Source organism: Mytilus trossulus, chromosome 2 (assembly GCF_036588685.1).
Source record: "Mytilus trossulus isolate FHL-02 chromosome 2, PNRI_Mtr1.1.1.hap1, whole genome shotgun sequence".
Lineage (NCBI taxonomy): Eukaryota > Metazoa > Mollusca > Bivalvia > Mytilida > Mytilidae > Mytilus > Mytilus trossulus.
The window spans coordinates 63,550,587-63,572,385 of NC_086374.1; the positions used below are offsets into that span (position 1 = coordinate 63,550,587).

At 30.3% G+C, this 21,799-nt stretch overlaps 1 protein-coding gene across 3 annotated transcripts in view; it reads left to right on the forward strand.

Annotated features, from left to right (window-relative positions):
* Nucleotides 1-5,133: 5,133 nt before the first annotated feature.
* The window catches only part of LOC134707761 (adenylate kinase isoenzyme 5-like), a 48,433-nt gene continuing 31,767 nt past the window's right edge, over nucleotides 5,134-21,799 (forward strand). The window contains exons 1-14 of one of the 3 annotated variants that reach the window (XM_063567793.1): nucleotides 5,134-5,379; nucleotides 6,819-7,026; nucleotides 7,338-7,382; nucleotides 9,700-9,858; nucleotides 10,307-10,482; nucleotides 11,424-11,537; nucleotides 11,813-12,004; nucleotides 12,631-12,709; nucleotides 13,562-13,771; nucleotides 14,304-14,479; nucleotides 14,902-15,015; nucleotides 15,532-15,723; nucleotides 16,199-16,276; nucleotides 18,455-18,473. In XM_063567793.1, coding sequence (XP_063423863.1) covers nucleotides 5,320-5,379; nucleotides 6,819-7,026; nucleotides 7,338-7,382; nucleotides 9,700-9,858; nucleotides 10,307-10,482; nucleotides 11,424-11,537; nucleotides 11,813-12,004; nucleotides 12,631-12,709; nucleotides 13,562-13,771; nucleotides 14,304-14,479; nucleotides 14,902-15,015; nucleotides 15,532-15,723; nucleotides 16,199-16,276; nucleotides 18,455-18,473 — 1,822 coding nt within the window. In that variant the 5' untranslated portion in view covers nucleotides 5,134-5,319. Of the gene's footprint in view, nucleotides 5,380-6,818; nucleotides 7,027-7,337; nucleotides 7,383-8,096; nucleotides 8,250-9,699; nucleotides 9,859-10,306; nucleotides 10,483-11,423; nucleotides 11,538-11,812; nucleotides 12,005-12,630; nucleotides 12,710-13,561; nucleotides 13,772-14,303; nucleotides 14,480-14,901; nucleotides 15,016-15,531; nucleotides 15,724-16,198; nucleotides 16,277-18,454; nucleotides 18,474-21,799 lie in introns of all 3 variants that reach the window. The other 2 variants (XM_063567792.1, XM_063567794.1) reach the window with 2 other exon arrangements.

Consider the following 21,799-nt stretch of genomic DNA (forward strand, 5'->3'; position numbering starts at 1 on the left):
TGATGTTCATTTTCACTGAACTAGTATACTTATTTGATTAGGGGCCAGCTGAAGGACGCCTCCGGGTGCGGGAGTTTCTCGCTGCATTGAAGACCCATTGGTGGCTCTCGGCTGTTGTCTGCTCAGGCTATGGTCTTTTACACATTTTCAATTTAATTGATGGACATATGATTGGTTTAATTATTTGCCAGTATGGGTTTTTTTTGTTTTGTTCTGTTCTGACGCAACTTTCAATACATATCCACTTCTCTTGAACAAAATGTTAAACGAATCATAGGTGTTGGTCTATATCTCACTAGGAATTTCTTTTTTTTGTACATCTCTTCAATTATGAAACAAAAACCTGAAATTTTACATAATTAAAGGGGCACTAGCTGTCAGAGTTATATTCAGCGAATTAACTCAAATTATCATATTTGATTTAAAACATACTAAACACATATCCAACTTATTATATTAAAGTCTTAAATAAACAGTTATAAACAGTGCATATGCTATGATAATGGTATATCATAATTTCTTGTGTCTTTTAGTCTAGACGCGATCTATTGATCCCATTAACATAAATTATATGAATAGAAATGGTTCTCGTGCAAATGGATTTTTCTTTGTCTATTTGATTTAATTTTTTAGGTTAAAAAATAAGTTAATTTTCGATGTTATTTCTATAAGAATGATTTTTTGTGTGGATAAAAAAAGAGGGACGAAAGATACCAGTCAAACTAATAAATCGAATATAAACTGACAACGGCATGGCTAAAAATGAAAAAGACAAACAGATAAACGATAACACATGACACAACATATACAAAACTAAAGAATAAGCAACACGAAGCCCACCAAAAAACATGGGGTGATCTCATGTGCCCTGGAAGGATAAGCAGATCCTGCTCCACGTGTGATACCCGTCGTGTTGCTTATGTGTTAACAAATCCGGTAAATAGTCTAATTATGTAGGTCACATTCATGAAAGGGAAGGGGATTGAAGTTACGACTTAATGAACATATCCGATATCATTTGTAAAACGATTATTCCATAACGGTCAACCAACTCGTGATGGCGTCCGTAAAATTTACGAAGGGATGTAGTCCAATTCGGAAGGTCACATTCATGAAAGGGGATTGTAGTTAATACGGCTTAAGGAACATATATCCGAAATCATTTGTGAAACGGTTATTCCATAACGGTCAACCAACTCGTGATGGCGTCCGTAAAATTAACCGAGGGATGATTTCAACTTCACCATAAACAGCTTCCTTGTGAGCAGCAATTAACCATCTATCAAGAAAATCATGATAGGAAATGCAAGCACGGGAATACCGTATCAATTGTGAGATATATACCCTGTATGCAAGTGCTGCTGGAATGTTGCTACTTAGAAATGGAAAGTTCACAATTGGAAAGCTGTAATCATCTCTTTTGTCGTAATATTTTGTTTTCAACCGACCCTTATTGTGAATTTCTAGATGTAAGTCAAGATATGAAGCCGACTTAACTGTATCTGTAGTATCCTTTATATCTAGTTCGATGGGATAGATGCGTTCAACATAGTCACCATTTTCAAAACAGTCAATCAAATGATTTACCTTTGTTTCATTTTCAATGTTGACATTCATTTCTTTCAATAACCAAACATGCATCAATCATGTGTAATCCATTTCTAGCTAAGGGGTTAAATTAAATTAAGTTCACATGAATATATAAAGATTCAATGAGGTGGAATTATTCTCTTGCCGCTGTGAATAATTGATCATCTATATTTGTTTTACAAAATTGAACCACACTGGCTGCTAAAAGCGAAATATTATTTCACTATTTCACTTTCACTAAAGATTGAACAAAAAAATAATCAGATTTAATTTTTGGTATGTATCCGAGTCTAACCTCTAGTGCCCCTTTAAAAATGAGTCTATTGCATGCATTCAAAAGGTCTTAGCTACAAAATAAACGGAGTGTCTATTCGTCCGGCTAGCCGGACGAATAGTTAAAAATCTCTATTCGTCCGGCCATCCGTCTGCGGATGCGCAAATCTTCAATATCAACAAAAGTGTCAAGTGACGCGAAAAGTGTCCCGGATGAGGTGTCGGATAACACACGCGGTGTCGGATAACACACGCGCGTATGCAATGGACGTTTTGAGAATTGGAGATCGTTACTTATATTTAAAGATGTCATAGAGAAAACCTGAGAGAATGTGATTGCTTTAAACAAATGTATATAGGAGTGATTCCAGAATAATAACGTGTACATGTTAACTGTGAGGAATTAGTCTGAAATCGAAGTGAAATTGATGATTTACCCCCATTTACCTTTTGGAGCCAAAACGCATTCGGAAAAAATACTATATCAACCTTGCTTGAATGAAAAAAATACTATATCAAACTTGCTTGGATGCATTAGTTTCAAGTTCTACTACAACGGAGATATATGAACATACTGATATGCCTTGACTGTGAATAAGACACCAGGGTTGGGGTACCCCCCTTTTTTCTGTTGTATTTACTATTTAATACACATTTTTTTCTAAAACAATCTTATCGGAAACAAAATCCTACTTTTGTGGACAGGTAACACGTGCCTGCCCTACTTTTCTCTAATTTCCTATGAATTAAAATCGCTGAACAATTAAAATGAAGAATCGTGCATAATCATATGGGGACCTTCCTTTAACCAAACTTCACAGAAACAATAAATTCAGGATCTTTTGGAATCATAGATAAAGCCAATAATGATTGGCGCGACTATTTACCTTACATGAAATTCATAGACAGAACTACAAAAGAGAGAATCACCCTTTTCCTACCCAAATTCCTTTAGAATATATAGAATAAAAAATCTGAATCAAATGTTTAGTTTTTTTTTGTTTTTTTTTATAAGAATGAGTTCATTTTCATAAAACGGTGTTAGACAAAAAAATTAAAACAACTCGTGCTTTATTTAAAACCTTCAAAACACAAAGCTATATCTTCATCCTTATGTTTTTGGCCGGACAAATAGCGAAAAACAGTAAAAATGCTATTTGTCCGGCTTGCCGGATGAATAGACATTTTTGACTATTTGTCCGGCTAGCCGGACGAATAGCCACTGCCCAAAATAAATGTATCATGAAACTATTTACACTATAAACTAATAGATGTCTCTTTTATGTTGTTGGGTTTCAATACACTTTATTTTTGATATACCGACCAAGCTTAGAAACGCAACACTAGATTATTCTTTGTAATTTCCATATTCAAATATTCATTTTTTTTTGTAAACAGACTTATGAACAGAAAGTTCTTTCCGGCATTACTTCAATGTTTAAAAAAATGCAAGGTCAAAAGTTGACTTGATTACGTCATTTTCAACGTTAAAATATTGTGCTATACACTGAAATCCTGGTTTTCCTATTACCAATGAACGTGTAACCGTCAGAAGCAATGACTGCCAGTAACAAACGCCAAAATGATTATCAGAAAGGTCAACCAATTCTGTTCGGCACGTTTTGTGTTCTGTTTTACACTTTCTGAAGGAGATAGAAGTACGATAAGCATGACTAGTATTTGTATGAGGATCAAACATGATTTGGTAAAAAAAAATCTACAAAATAAGTGTTGCGTTTCAAAAGTCAATCAGTATATTTGAAAGCAAATGGGAGAGGAGACATGCGATCTCATTTGCACCTATTGATTTATTATTTGCTTAATCGCGCCGAGTTATTTGTGATATATAATTGTCATATTATCTTCTCTTTATTAAACTTAAGTATGCATATGGTTTGTGAGAATCGTTAAAATACTGTATTATTCTAATAAGAAGCCGAATTAACAGTTTTATCTCCAATATAACTATAAAATGATTTTAACGATACGTGCAGATTAAAGTGCTAAATATTGATATATATAAAGGAAAGGTGTACTGAATGAAGGCCGTACGGTGACATATATTTGTTAACTTCTATGTTATCAGAAAATTTGGTCTCTGGTGGAGTCGTCATTTTGGCCAGCAACTATATAAACCACATCTACTTATTTTTTTATATGTGCATGGCATCACATGCAGACATATAATCAGTGTATTATATGTCTCCTGATGACAAGTATATGTCTCTTATGGCATCAAGGGCTACAAAGTATTAAGGTTTGAAAATCAAATTAATTACAAGAAACTAATACCCGCTTAGTTTTAAATCAAAATAATACCAGTCCAAAATAAATCCGTGACATAACAAATCAAGGAACAAGTAAAAAAAAAACACCTCCCAACAAACAACATGAAAGTATTTGGCAATCGGTACCCCCCCCCCCCCCCCACACACACACACTAAAAAACACAAAAAAAGAAAAAAACACACAAGGATCGTAAAGTTATACTGTATATGGCTAGTACACTGACTGGAGAAAAAAAATCTAAAAAAAATAAATCAAAGAGTATGTTTGTGCGATATTTGAAATTGTCAGTTTTCTTTGAAAGAAATATAAGCAGGGAAAAAAACGTAAAAAACATACATAAAATATTAAGCTGTGAACCCCACGGGATTTGTATATATAAATCCTTAGTGATCCTTAGTGAAGCTATAACTTTTTACATTCAAGAGATATATATTGATACATAACATGTTGAATAAAACAGGAATTATTTATTAAATCATCTTATCGTGAATAAAAAGGAAGGTTTATTTGCCGAACCGTCATGGAATTCAAGCTAAATATATCAGTTTGACGTTGTTTCTCTCAGAGACACTGACTTGATCTGCTGAATATAAGACCATGCAGTGACAACTTATAAATGTGTTATATCAAGGAGTTGTATAGTATTATTTAGGCTAAATAAATCATATGTTATATTAGAGACATATAATATTAATGCAAAAAATAGAAGTTTTTAACGACCTTGACTGTATCATGTGTCTCTGGTTATATAAAACTGCAAAGACAATGGTTCTTCCATGTTTGTTTTTTATTCAAACTGTTTTTGGTTATTGTCCATAATATTTTGATATATCAATCCGCATTATTTTCTAAATTTTAATAAAATTATAAGAGTTAAAACTGCATTATTAATCCTATTATATCAGTACAATTAGATTTTCAAATTGCATTTTCATTACAAATTAATTAATAAAGAAGTATTAAATGTAATTAGGGACTAGATAAGAACTACTTTTCGTACATCGAGCCGGAAGACTTTACGCAACCTATTTGTTGTCCTTGGATACAGGTGCTTGATGTTCTGAGTGAAAGCAAAACGCGGTTTCCCAAAATATTCACTAATCGTTCTACATAACCGTCAAGATACCACGAAAAAAGGAATCCTACATCCGCGTCCGTAGCGGAAAGATGAGTACGGAGGATGCAAAAACCTACTTGTCTAAGCGAGAGATTCCTCGCTTGTTTGAGGTGAGAAACATCTTTCAAGTTTCATTCCAGTTGACATCTACATCTTTACAGATTTTCTTTTGTATCTTTGAAATACTGTTTAATTTTATATATTTGACAGTAGTTTACCAATGCCAAAAGAAACAGTCAGATGTTAATTATTTGTATAAACCTAAAACTTGTATAAAATCAAACCTGTTCTACGACTACATGTTCTATACATTTGATTGTCATGATATGATGATATGAAAAAACCTGATGAGTTCCCGTACATTCTGTTGGGGTTTATTTGTCTGCTTATATGTTACAGGACTCGTCAAGTGCTGATATCCTACTTGTATTCAATATTATAATCCAATTAATTATTTCGATATATATATACCGTACACTCGCACATTTACATGAATTATACATTGTACATGTATTTTAGAACAGAAGTGTACAGCCTTCAACAATAGACCTTATCGCTATTTGTCCACCATTACTGGACATTACTCAGGTTCCTGTAAAATTTTGATGTCATAATACAAAATATCTGACAACACAATGAAAAAGTGATTGTTGAAAGACGTCAATAGTTCTTCTCCTCTCAGCCGGGAAGAGGGATAAGATGAATGGGAGAAATTAGTTCATTTTGGAAGTTGAGCACGGTTTTACACTTTATTTGTCTATATAATAATATGTTACTAGTTATGACTGCATGTACTTAAATTCAAATTGAGAATGGAAATGGGGAAAAGGGTCAAAGAGACAACAGCCCAACCTGAATACAAATGTAGGAGTAGAAAATAGCTGAAGACCACCATTTGGTCTACATCATAGTGAGAAAATCTCACACCAAGAGGTGGGCTTCAGCTGGCTCCTTTTGACTGCATGGTTCATTCAAATAAATATTGCTTCTGTGATATTAAAATTGTTCGTTTATTTCACCATGAATGCTGGAGCAACGAGAGCATAAGATTAAGGTTTTGATTGGGTACCCCAGTACTTAGGTTTTTTATCAATTTAATATGAAGTGTTTTGATGTTATTGTTTTAAATTTTGTCTCTGAGTTTTGCCAGTTTTTCAGAGCCATATGACTTTTTATTGTCCCTTTGTTTATAAAATCAACCATATAGTTGCCCCCATTTTTTGAAATTCCCAAATGACTTTCAGATATAAAAGAAATTACAAGATGATATTAAAAAAACAACTGAATAAGCATGAAGATAAAAGACCCATGTAGACTGTAGCTTTCATACATTTATTTGCTTTCAGACTGGCCATTCAATTTACAGGTGATTTCAAGATGAAAATGGAGCAGCAGTACTAGAAACAGTACCCTGCAGTCACCATCAAACCTTAACTTAAGTACTAAAATTTGATTTGTTACATTTGTATAATACTGTCCATGTACATTATAGGAGTTATTTAATGGTTTGAAAAGGCTCTATTTTTATATCATTAAATTTTATTTGCAGAGTTTGATGACTGGTCTTATGTACCACAGACCAACAGATCACATAGCTTATCTGATAGACTGTCTAGCTAAGGTCAAGGACAAAGGTCAAGAAAACTTGGCATGGAATTCATTTGTGGAAGCAAAGAGAGCAAAGACTCCACTGCCCCCTATAACTCCAGATAATGGAAAGCGTCCAAAATCCAGGTCGAAAACACCAGCAAAAATAGGTAATAGGATATTTAATATCTGTTAGTTGTACATGTACTAAGTATCTAATTAGATTGTAATGAAAAGTTTTTACTGTCAATTTTAAAGGTCTATTTAACACATGTATTTTCACGTTGTTTTAAGTGTAATTAACCATGTAGAATTAAAGTAATTGTATAATATACACTCAACAAATAAGATTCTGGTTGCTAGAGTTTTTAAAATTTAAAATGGCAATTGTCTTTTTGATTTTAATTGGGATTTTATTATTTAAAGCATAAAAAATTAACTTCATGCTATAGATTTATTACAAGTCAATTTTGTTTGTCAGGTCAAGACTACTTTTGGGTCGAAAGATCTGGCAAGTCTATAATAGGTACATGGTATGGAGTTATCTTCCCTAATCAATGAGTGAGAGTTGTCTCCCATTTATGATATAACAAATTGAAGAGACTTATCATCCTTTTTTGAATCACATCATGTTTACTAACGGATGTAATGCTATCATGGACTGTGATCTGACTTCAGTTAATTTTACTCTTTCACATAAATAACAGCTGACGATCATACCATTTATTGTGTTTCAAAGAATGGTTTTCTTAAAAATTAAATTTTACCAAACAGGCAAAGTATCATTAAAAGACTAACATTTCACCTAGCATTCACAGTTTGAATTTGTGTATAAACATCTTGCTTGAATAAAAATATTAATGTCTTAGATCTATTTTTATGTTTGTCTGAATACAGATTTGATATAATTTTGATAAACCACATGAATGATTACTCACATTAAAGATCATTAAAGTGTAAATTCCCACCATTTCTATTTAGAACATTGCTGTGAGCATTTCCATTATATAATTAGAGAAACAGATTATGTTGCTTTAATTCTGTACTTACAATAATTATCCACTCTCAGTTAAAATTTGAAATTCTAAGTTAACCCCAGATTTTAGATGTTTAAAATTTACCTATCTGTCTCTTTAAGTGGATAAATGTATCATAGTTATTAAAGAGGGTTAAACTTGGTAAAATCTATATAATATATTGTTCAAACATTTCATATCAATCTCCATAAATTGATTTCCAGACTCTGAGAGAAGTAGCACACCAGTGGACAGACAAAGGTCTATCACACCAATTGATAGAAAAGGGTCTGTAACCCCAGTTGAAAGACAAAGGTCTTTAACACCTATAGATAGGAAAGGGTCCGTTACCCCAAGTGATAGTAAAAGGAAACAGGGTAAAACATTGCACAGTTGCTTCAAAGTTATTCTTAAGCTTCATCTTATATATGTACTTCTTTTTACTTCCTGTCATTACATACATTATGGTATTATGGTACATGCAGCAATAGAGTTTAAACCAATATGTAAGGATGTATACACATCCTTGCAATATGTAACATTACTTTGTCACATGTGGCTTAGAATATTTGTTTTTTTTACACTGAATCTGGCACTGAATACCCTGAAAAAGTGAAAATTAAATTGTACAATTTATAATTTTCATTAAATAATTGGAAAGGGATTCATGAATTTTTTTATCATTACAAATTGTGAGAAATGTTGAAATTGTCATTCATGGCTTCCAGTGAAGATACAATATAAATATAGTATTTTCAAAGTACAAACACCAAAAAGTGTCTCCCATTTATTGGATTTTCATAGATAGCTAGTTTCAATATTTTCTTAATTGTTTGATTTTACAAACATTTTTAAAATCTTCAATTCAGTATATTTATTTTAAAGCACATATGCACCTCAGATTGCATTTTTATTTACTCACTATTGCACACTTTGTACATACATTTCAATAGATTAATATCTATATTTTTTCGCAATACTATCTTCTGTTATATATATATTATACAAATATTTACTTCTCTCTATAGATATAGGAAGATGTGTTGTGAGTGCCAATGAGTCATTATTACTCTCCATTCGAATAACAATTTAAAAATGTAAACACACTATGAATGTATAATTTGGTTCAAATTTTAATATCGGTACAAAAAAATTAATCATTACATTTTACAAAAAAGCCATGATAATTCAGTTTTCATCCTTAATATTTGTCTGTTTGTTGTGACAATTTATGTTAATAATATTTTATACTTAAGTCTTATATAAGAATGAGCAGGATATGCTCTATGCCCCCCCTTTTCACGAGATGATAATTTTGCACCAAAAATTGGAATTTTATCAAAATTTTCATAAATAATGTTTAATTTATATCTTTCAAATTTATGTTTTTTTTTTCAGGATTAAAAAATAATCTATCCTGAAAATCAATCACCGGCATTTTTGTCTTTTAATAATAAAACTCGTATGGTGTGAGGATGGTAGTTAACAGGAAAAAAATATTTTAAATATTTGAAAATTGTGTTTCTATTTTAAACTTTACAATATATGAAACCGACAGGAGTAAAAGAGCATTTATTTCAAGTTAAAAAATTGTGAGATGTGTTTTTTTAGAGAGCATGCATTGTAGGTCATGTAGGTAGAGCATGTTATATTAGAAAAAGATTTGAATATCACAAACAATACATTATTAAGCAAATAAATCAACAGAAATACCCTTGTAATCTTTAATAGCGCATGCATATTAGTAATAAAAAAAACCAATCAATATGAATAAAAAAGTAAAAAAAATACTTTAAGCATAAATTATAAAATGATTTTGAATTTCAGAATCACCTGTTCCATTGGAAGAGAAGAGAGGAACACCACTGCCACCTATTGCAGATCCAGCTGATTCTGCTAAAATAAATGACAAAGTCACATCAGACACAAAAGCTAAAACTGTGGACAAGGCTGACATTCCTGATGTTCCTATTGTATTTATCATGGGTGAGTCTTACAGTGTCAAGGACATTACTGAAACAAAATAATTTGATTTGTTTTGTCATTATTCATTATTGTGAGTTACCAATTTAAAGGAGTATTTTCAAGGTTTTAATGGTTTTTTTTTTCAAAATCAGGTCATAAAGTTTGATATTTTAAATAGAAATAGTTGTGATATTTTTTATCTTAAAAAGTTTTGACCCCTTAAAAAATGCATTACTTATATTTTAATACTTATATTGTAATGCCAATTTTGTTCCATTTTTTCATAATTCATAATAGTTTTTGGCGTAATTTTCTTTGACTGCCATCTATGATCCACAAAATATTTGTGTCTAGGTATTCAATATTAATCTTGGGGTCCTAATGGCACTTATTTGGCAAATGTGAACTTTTTTAATGAACTTTCTTCAAAAAGATTCAATAACATTTTTAATTCATTTTAATTACACAGGAGGTCCTGGTTCAGGAAAACTGACACAAGTAACCAGCTTACTGAAGTTAGCAGAAGGATGGGTTCATTTGTCTATGGGAGATATCTTACGGAATGAGATCGCACAGAAAGGCAAGGCTGAGGATAAATGGAGTATGATAGGAGATCTAGTATCAAAAGGAGAAATGGCACCAGAGGTGAGATTTAACATCATTGTTGTAGTTCATTAATTGGCAAATTGTAAAGAATCATTAACAGTTAATGCTGTGTTAAGAATTCAAAGATATCTGTACTAGCTAGATGATTGCTTTATGGGAGAACTTTCACAGTTATAGAAATTGGGGGTTAATATCTACAGGAAAAAATTGATGAATAAAATTTTTCTGAAAAATGTTTAACAAAATTATCAAAAATCAACAGGACCAAATACAATGTGACAAGACATGTCCTGTGCTAATTTCGAGGACTGCTTTCAAATTAAGTCCCTAAAAAGTTATAAATATACCATTTCAAATTCATTATCTTATTACATACCAACATGCAGTTGTAAATTCAGAAATGTTTGCAATGTTTTTGATATTGTTGGTTAAAATAAACCCAGCATTTTAAATGTTCGATGTATTTTTATGAATGCAGCATTGCCTGAAATAATCTTAATAATTTTTGGTTTCACATATTGTTTTGCATTGTACTGTATCTTTTACCTGAAGTATGAAATATATATTTCAGTAGTACATTATTTTTTATACGTTATATTTCAGCGGCAGCTCATTATTCTTTCTTTTCATTATTACTTAATTCAATTAAGGAATGACTGTAATATTTTTTCTGTCTATGAAGAAATAACATAAAAAATTTGGTGCACACTGAATAACGCGCATAGCAGGTTATTTAACAGTGTGCACCACATTTTTTATGTTATTTCGAATAGACAGAAAAAATATTACAGTCATTTCTTATAATTTAATTCTAAATTCCATTTTAAACCGTAGAAAACCATGAAAAAACATTGATGATGTCACGGTCACATGACTAAATTATGTCTATGGACTCATAACAAAATAACGTCATCCAATCAGAAGACGCGTTACATCCAAAATTAAATTATTGGTTCATATTCTTTTTTTCAATTTGACAGGAAGTTACAGGAGAACTACTTTTGGATTCATTCAAACAACACAAGAACGCCAAGGGATTCATACTAGAAGGGTACCCAAGAGATATGGATCAAGTCGAAGAGTATATGAAAGTGGTATGTAATTATTCAACTGAAGATGTACTTCATTGTTTTAAAACCTAGCAACATATCATTTATTCAATAGACCAAACAGATCTTTTACAATACAAACCAACATAGCATAACCAACCAAGGAACATTAAATATTAATTATTGTATTAATTTTTAACACAAAGTAAAATACCATAAAGAGGATGCTTTCAAATTTTTGGATTTAATAAAGGGAATGAGGTTTAATTTTACATATATATTGTATATATGAATACAAAACCAATGTTTTTTATTTTCAGATTGGCAAGGTGAATGCAGTTTTCTATTTGGATTGTGAGGAATATTATTGCACACAAAGACTTCTACACAGAGGACAAAAGACAGATAGAATTGATGATAATTTGGGGGCCATCTCAAAGAGGATAACATTCTTCAAAGACAACACATTACCCGTGGTGAAATACTATGATGACATGGGAAGAGTGTTTGTGGTAAGATCTACTGTAAAAAAAATTCTCCATTGCAACATTTAGACATTTAGTAACTGGGGTTAAAAATAACTTCTCCCTCAAACGATTCCAAAGAAATCAGCATACATTAAACCAAATGGAAGTTAATGTTTTCACAGATTTTTCTTCTTCTGTATTTCCATCTTTACATGTGATACTATGCATTTTGATGAAAAAAGATGAAGGTGACACTACAGGGGGCAAAAACAAAACTATATGACCGTAAAAGTCTAGTAAAAACAGACCTGTGCAAAAAAATTTATGAAAAGACAAGCAACAGGCCACAATATTCATACTGCTCAGCAGCCAAGTATTCAGCATAATGAATTCAGCACAAAACCTGGGTGAGGTCAGATGCTCTGTAAGATAAGCCAGTTCCTCATCCACTATTGATATCAACTGTGTTATTATCTGTAGGCAAAAATTCAAAATTTGTCATAATATCTCGCATACTGGTAGTTGAAAACCAACATAAATGTTCACCCTGGTTGAATATACCCTTTATTTGTTTTAATGATGAATAAGTGAAGTACAAGTGCAACAATAATTTTAGGTATGAAATCAGAGAATGCCAATATGTATTTATATATAATATTGCTTTTTAACAGGTAAATGGAGACAGAGACACGAAGGAGATTGCATTTGAAGTAGGAAATTTGTTCAAATTCCTTAAAAAGAACAATTTTGGTAAGTATTTCAAATACATGTGCCTAATATATGTAGCCAATTAAAAGGTTTAAATTCTGATACAAAACAGTTTTTTGGAAGCATTGAAAATAAGATTCATTTTTTTTCAGATACTCATAAATTTTTAATTTTTATGCCCCGTTTATGAGCATTATGTTTTCTGGTCTGTGCATCTGTCCATTCGTCCAACCGTTCGTCCACCTTCAGGTTAAAGTTTTTGATGAAGTTGAAGACCAATCAACTTGAAACTTAGTACACATGTTCCCTATGATATGATCTTTCTAATTTTAATGCCAAATGAGAGATTTTATCCCATTTTCATGGTCCACTGAACATAGAAAATGATAGTGCAAAGTTCAGGTTAAAGTGTTTGGTCAAGGAAGTTTTTGATGAAATTGAAGTCCAGTCAACCTGAAACTTAGTAAACATGTTCCCTGTGATATGATATTTCCAATTGTAATGCCAAATTAGAGATTTTCCCTCATTTTCACGGTCCACTGAACATAGAAAATGATAATGTGGATGGGGCATAGTTTGTCTACTTGGGACACATTCTGGTTCTTATTATTAATTTAATGATCTGGTTTAACCTAAGCCCTAGTTTAAACCAAACCTTCCTGTAAACTTTGTATGACATTCATAGTTTCATATTTGTAAAAAGGAAGAACAAATATTTATAAAAACAATAGTCAAAAAGCAGAAATTACAATTTGAACTTCATTCAATTAATTGAAGATTGTTTCAAAAACTTAAAAATAGAATTCAAAGCCTCATGCAGTGTTTGTCAACAAATAAAATAAAATTTCAACATTTTTTAGATAGATGAATACATTGATATCTTTTTTGTTGTAGAACTGAAGAATGCTAAACCATTGACTGCTCCACCCCCACAGAAGAAACGAGAACGAAGGCCTTCTACGCCTAAACAAAAAGACAATAAGGACAGTAAAGTTAAACCTGAAGATGTGATTGTACCATTAGCTACAAGACCTCCAACTATTGATGTACCAGACACAGGGAGAAAAGATGGATTACCTTCATGTCCTATCATATTAATTGTTGGTAAGTTATCCTTCATTACACCATTTTTTTGTATCACATAACTATTAAATAAATAAAAAAGGGCAGATAATTAAATTTTCATTTATAGTAGATTATGTCCCTTTTTGTAATTTTAACTTTTTCAAGATTTAAACTGCAAGGTAAAAATATGCAGTGTGAAGAGTTGGCAAAGTCAGCATTGTTTATGATAATACATTGGAATACAGTTCAGGACTTTTCTTATATATGATGCACATTTAATAAATTTTTATTACGGTTAAGTTAGCAAAAATCTCAACTATAACTTTACTCGAATTTGCTGCTGATTTTGACTGTCCTATCTCAAAATTGTTGGCAGTTTATATTGTGGTTCATGTGTGACTCTTTATGGGGTTTTTATAATTATAAATTGTAACCAATAAGATTTGACAAATAAATGTATTTACTGTATCTGTATCCCATCAGTTATTCATAATGCAGAGTTTTAATCATATACCTTGTCTTTTATTCATTTAGTTTTTGCTGTAACGTTAATACTATTTTTGTACTTCAGGTGGACCTGGTAGTGGTAAGGGTACACAATGTAAAAAGGTTTGTGAACGATATAAGGAAGTTGTCCATCTTTCTATGGGAGACATATTACGTAACCAAATTGCTACACAAGGATCAGCTGATGAGAAATGGGGTATGATTGGTACTTTAGTGCAGAAAGGTGAAATGGCTCCACAGGTAACCTCAACTAAAAATAATATAGATTTTAGACACTTAATTTTAAAGTCTATTATTTTTTTTTGCTCAGAATATGTATGAATTATCTGTAAAAAAAATATTTGGCAAACAGAAATCAGTAATCAGTCATATCTCAAAGTTTTACTTATGTTTTGTGAATTGTTTACCAATGAAGTTTTTTAAAATTAGACATAATGCACTGGAAAGTTGTTTTTAAAATCTATTAAATAACAAATGTTAAAAATCGCCTATTTACCTAAATGTATGTGCTTTTATTAGAAGAATAACAAATCAATTATAGTTTTGAAATTGGGACAAAAACTAGACTACTGTATAGATAAGTTTAATAAATATCTTGTACAAATTATAACTAATTTTGAATGAGTAAAGTGTCTAATGTTTTAATTTGTATTTATTTTTAGGAAATAACAGCTGAACTCTTGATAGAACAAATAAAAAAGAACAAAGATGCTGCAGCTTTCATTGTTGAGGGATATCCTAGAGATAAACTACAATTGGAAGAATTTAATAAACATGTAAGTAGGCAGTTACAAAGGGGAATAACTCTAATGTCTTTAAGAAAGCTACTGTATGAATCTAAAACATTCAAGGAATGACAATTTTTTTAAAAATCAATTAAGGTGGTACCTAGCACTACAGGGAGATAACTCTGTAAAATCAGGTAAACTTTTCAATTATGTTGCGTTGTTGAGGGAATATTAAGCTTCTCAATGATCAAAACTAGTGTTTGTTTAACTGCTATATAATTAACCAGTGTAATTTTTCTGATAAAATGGTTGGTTCAAATTTTTTGAAATTTTTATATTTTTGTCAAAGGTTCAAAGTAAATACTTTGTAAAAATTTTAGGAAAATTAAACGAGCCAAATTAATTTTAGTGAAAGTGTTAGGTACCACCTTAAATGGTTAATTATTTTATGACAAAATTGTTCATATAATTAATGTATCTTCACAAACTACTATCATCTTTTATTTTTTTTTGATTGTATACAAACTCATGATGTAACATATAAATTAATATTTCTATTTTTAGATTGGTGGATTAAATTTTGCAATATTATTAGATTGTGAAGAATATTACATGCAGAAACGGTTACTTGACCGAGGAAATGCCAGCGGTCGTATTGATGATAACTTAAATGCCATACAGAGTAGGCTAACATTCTTCAAGAATAACACATTACCCATATTAAAACATTTAGATGACCAAGGAAAACTTGTAGCAGTAAGTATTACTTGTAAACATGAGTCAAGGGAGATAACTCGACAGTAATATTGGAAAAGAAAGATAAGGAGATAAACATACATGTGATAACAGCGTGAAAACAAAATTGGAAATAATCAATATCAAAGAATAAATGCTTTTATTGTTAACCTTATTGCAGTTGCTTAAAAGTTGTTACTTCTGAATTAGATATGCTTTCTGATTTTTTTTTTTTTTTAGTACATAACTCATCACTAATATAGGAAATTCTAAAACGTATTTCATGTTTTTTTATATCAATTGCATTGTCATAAAACAGTCCTTATTATATGACTATCCACTGATTCTTAGGGAATAGCTGTCACTAATATTTAGGACTTGAATTTTATTAAGTTAAAACTAAATTATATTATGATCATATCTTTGAGGTACATGTATGCTTCATAATGAGATGCAATGAAAAAAACCAAAATTTAGTAATTTCTTTATATTTTAGATTGATGGAGACAGAGACTTAGATGAAATATCCTACAACATCAGTCAAGTTTTAGATTTTGCATTTTTTGGCAGAAAGGTAGGTTGTGAATAGTAAAGCCAAATTTTTGTGTTTTTCTTGGGATGTTTTCCACTTGCTGAAAGTTTTCAAAGGGTCTGAGAATTAAATTTTTTTTAAAAAGAAACAAACAACTAGGAAAACCAAGTATTTTTTTTATAAATAGGAATTATGATTTGTAAGGGAACATTTGAGTTTTCGCCATATGTTCCATTCTGTCATATTCAATATTATGTTTAAAATAAAACTGTATTTACTGATATGTATCTTTTGATAAAAGTAATTTTGATGTCTAAACATTGCATCAAGCTGTAAGGTGTGTTTTACTTAAATGTCAACATTTTGATTATATTTGCTGGTAGGGCTTGAAAATAAAATGAAATAAAACCGACATGATTAAAAAAAGATGCAAGATTCTTATCAAGTATTTTCAAGATAATTTTTCCAAATTATATATATTATTTAAAAGATCTACCTGACTCTTAATTGAACTAGAAATTTATATATTAATTTTTATACCGAAAAAAACCCAATTGAAATTAAAAGTTTGTCAATTTAAAAACTGACAAATTTATGATATTTTATTTCAATTATAAGAATGTCACCTTGAAATCATTGTTGTTGATCTAGTTATTTCTTATATATGAACATATTTCCTCATGAAATCTACATGCATTTTCCAGTAATACAATGCTACATTAACATCACAATTATTGATACATAATAATATACAGTGGGGCTCAGAAAGGGATAATCTTTTGCTGTGTACATAAATATATTCTTTTTTTTAACTGAAATGAATAAATCAAATTGGAATACATTTTTTTGTTTTAATTAAACAACAAATCTATTAATTTGATGAAGATTTTTTAATCTGATTTTTCTCATGTTATGCCCCTTTATAGCACATTGTATGCTTTTTATTACATTTGATCTGCAAATTATGATAAGGGTCACCTTTTATCTCACTGTTATATGATCACCTAAAGAATTCTGTGAGATATTCACTTTCTGTAGACTAGAAATATTTACATCTGAAAATGAATGTAAGTTAATATTATTATTATTTATAAATTTGTTTTATATTTTGTAATTTTTTATTTTTGATGAAACATGATTTTTTTTAAAGTGGAGTTTAAGCACTAGGGAACACAAATTAAGACTTAATAACTATTAGACTGTCAATAGTTTTTCATTAAACCTTCTAAAACTATTTAATATATGAATTATCTCCCTTTTAATATACCATTTTAATTTCATAAATTTTAATAATTCTTGACTGCTTTTAAAAGACTGTATAGTCTTCTGCATCATTTCATCATTTAAGTAAAGATTTGTCCTCTGTAGCAATCTGTTTCATTAAAGAATATTTGACTTTTAAACTTTCTCAAGAAGCTATAATATACGTGTTTCTCGTTTCTCGTTTTGTTTGTATAGATTGGACCGTTGGTTTTCCCGTTTGAATGGTTTTGCACTAGTGATTTTGGGGCCCTTTATAGCTTGTTGTTCGGTGTGAGCCAAGGCTCCGTGTTGAAGGCCGTACTTTAACCTATAATGGTTTAATTTTTAAATTGTTATTTGGGTGGAGAGTTGTCTCATTGGCACTCACACCACATCTTCCTATATCTATATAGTTATATATGTTTGCTAAATTTGATATCAGAATAATTTAGTACTGTGGATTCATTTATTTTCATGGATACCAATTTTCGTGGATTGAGGAAAACTTATATGTTCGTGGATATTTAATTTCGTGGTTTTGGAGAAATCTGCATACAAGCCTAAAACAAATTTGATATTCATTGAACATTTAATTTTGTGGTTCGTCTGTTCCCACGAAATCCACGAAAATTGGTACCCAACGAATAATAATGAATCCACAGTATATTTTTATACCTTAAGAATTTTTATGTAGATATATGATGTAGGCTCTTAAATTAAAAGTTGGAAGGGGGTTGTTTTTTCCTGAGGGAATATTAGATAATGAAAAATGATTTGAGAGTTAAGCCCAATCAGGGGTTGATTCAATCCTTTAAAAAAACAAAAAAATAAAAAAAATAGTTAAATGTTAAAATGAAAATAAAAAAAAAATTGCTAAAAAAAAACCGCTAAAAAAACCCTCAGACACATTTGAATAAGGATTAAAATTAAGTTTCAATATGAAAATAAATAATAATTGTGTGCTTTGTCTATTTTCAGCCACAGGCACCAGGAGCTGGTAAGTGTAATTATGTATTCATAAAATAATTCTGATTGGAATATTTTAGATTATATGTGTAAATCACTGATCACCTATAGATCACAAGAAACATTAATAACCACCATCGTTACATGATCCATATAGCACAGTGAATTAGCGATGAACAGGCTAATTGTAAATAATGTGATTATCCATGCATTTATAACTTCCAATCTGTTTGTGAGCAAATATGAAGGTGTGATTAGTTGGTGTGTTGTCAATCGTAGACAGGGAAATAACCCATCTGCTTGAATTGGCTACAAAAAATTATCTGAAGATTAGATTCACAAACTTAAGAGATTTTGTGTGTGGAATGAGTTATTCGGAAGGAACAATTTTTTCAAGCATGCAAATGGATTTCTTAAGATGATATATTTATTTTGTCTTGAACACTTTAATGAAATCTATATTCTGATTTAAACATTTTGTTTAACCCAAAACACAGACATAAATGTAAAATATGATGAGGAATATAGCGAAAATTACATATTTGTAAATATTTCATAAAAAATGCAAATTCAATTTTTTTAAAAAGAAGAAAAGAATAAGATTTTTTTTTTAAATTAAGATGATACAAAATATCAAATTATTCAAAATAAAATAAAAATCAAACATGTTTAGATTTCATTTCATAAAATCAGTATATAATTGTCTAAATATAATCTTCAGATGTAAGTTGTGATAATATCTCAAAATGATTAATGCTTTTGTTATATCTTTTCATAAATCATTTATATTTGATTTTACTGACCATTGGTGGAAAGTCACATATAATTTAAAGTTTTAGTGAGGCTAAAGGGTGAAATTCTTGTCCCTTCACCTTTCTGTGTGAATCCTCTTGCTTATGCACTGTGTTTTCAAACTGCATATAATAAATCACTACATGTACTAAGTATATAGCAGGCACTTTCTATATCTTTCAAAATAAAGTGTAAAAATGAAAATTTTGATGGTCATATCCCTGGTTAAATAGCATTTCTTTCAAACTAAAACCAACCAGCAGATTTGTTTTTGCAATCATTCAATTGAAAAAAAAATTAGTTTAGTCTTTTGCTGGATTTTTGTTACCGATAGAAGACACAGAAGAAGAAATGCAATCTAGGTAATTGTGCACCTAAATTTATAAAGGCCTTTTCTGAAAATGAAATATTGTTTCTCAAATGACCAACAGAATTTTCATTTTTTTTCAAGTTTTTATTTGAAATCATTTTTTTTTGTCAAAACTTTTCTGTTCTCTTTTCTCATCATAAAGCTTTTAAAAACTAATCATTTTGTAATCATGGGTCCAAGTGGCTGAAGAGAAGCAATGTTTGATTTTCATAAGTCGCTGTCTAACTTTCTTTCTGCTTGTAGAAATTTTATAATGGAAAATCAGTTATTCTAAAATTAGAACACTGAACTGTCCAACCAGTTTCTAATAGATGTTTTAATTAAAGTAGTTATTTGAAAAATAAGATGTAGAAACATGTCAGCTGTAAGTTTATGCTTAGGCCAAAAAAAATTATATGTGTGTTTCCTGCTGCCAAGGTAAATAAATCAGGGTCGGTAGGTCCTGATTTTTTTTTTTTTTTTTTTTTTTAATTTTTGCACACCCGGTCAGATTTGCAGTTGGTGAAATGTCATGTTTGGTTAGGGTCCTGTACCCCAAAATGATTTAATCCATTTAAAGAAGCTTTAATTGAATAATCCTCCCGGTGCCGACATTTTTTAAACCGTAATTGTAGCACATTTGGCTGGGAGCAGCCATTTTGATTGTTTAGGTATAGTAAGATACGGATCTGGATTTGACCGGACCAGTAACTTTTTTTTTCCGGATTTGAATAAAAAGATCTAGGGTCGGGAGTTTGAGTCAGGGTCATTTGGGAAACAGGAAACAAACATTTTCTTTTTTTGGCCTTATTTCCATTGAGCCCTGCATTTTAAGCATGACCTTTTTTTATCCTATGACATATGCATGACCTTGGAATGACCTTGCATGTTTGTTTAATTACAGAAGTTGCTGAAGAAGTGATAGAGAAAGATATTGCACCAGAAAGCTCCACAACAACAGGTGACAAAGTTGCAAATCCATCACATACGGAAAAATTAGATGCAGCGGGTACTTAGCGGATTAACTTTTTCACAATTTTTTAGATTAGCAGTAGATAGATAATATGTGTACGGATTTTCAAAAGCTCAGCCAGGATCACAAATTACCATGAAACATTGACAGAAATTCCTCATGTTTCAAAACTTTGTCTATGTATTTAACATAAAAATATGGAAAATGTCATATCTTGATCTATCTTGATTATATTCTTTAAAAAAACAAAAACTTGAAATTTTTAGTAAGTTATACTGATTTACACAAGACGAGAGAACTTTTTTCTTAACAGATTTTTAATATAAGACTTATAAGGGTCATTGAACATATTAAAGAACGTTTGTCTCTTTTTTATAGAATATTTTTAATGCAGGATATATGTTGGCCAATTGACAGATATGTACCGGTATGTCTTTAGTTTTTTTTCAAGAAAGTCAAAATATTAAATCATTTGATTTTTTTTGCAAGACACATATTATGTGCATCTCTTAAAACTACAAACCTTTAATTAATAGCTATCTTTAATGTTAATGAAAAGAGTTGTGAGTTATACCTCAGTTTGACAGCAATGCTATGAAAAAAAAAAGCATTAAGAAGCAATTTGAGGTTTTCAGTAATATATAAGGGTAATTTCATTAGCTAAGCTCTTTTTAGAAAAGTTGTTAAAATATTCAACAAGTACCAACAAAGATCTGCCTTCCATGTCAAAATTTCTAAGGGACAAAAAGATGCAATTATTTTGTGAAAATACAACTAATAATGACGCTTGTTGGGTTGCTGTCTAACAAACATATACCCAATATCTCATTTTAATGGTTTTATTCATGCTTGTTTGAAGAAAATGTGTATTCTCTATTTGTGGTAATAAGAATAAGAACATTCAGGAATATATGTTTGTTAGTGGTCTGGTACAAATATTGTGTAATACTCTCTTGTGAAATACCCAACAATAATATGAAATATAAGTTCAGTGATACTATTGAAAGTACTCTTATTGCATGATATTTATGCAGCTTTGTTGTTGTTTTGAAGAAAAATTAAAAAGATAATCAGTTTATGAATACCTCAACTGGAATGGGATCTTAAATAATAAGTTATTTGCTTTTGTTAAATTTTTTTATTCTATGAGTTGCAATTCTTAATAGTGAATTTGATACTTTTAAAAAAATGTATTCTTAAAGAGATATATTTTTAATATATCTAGAGAGAAAAGAGTATAACA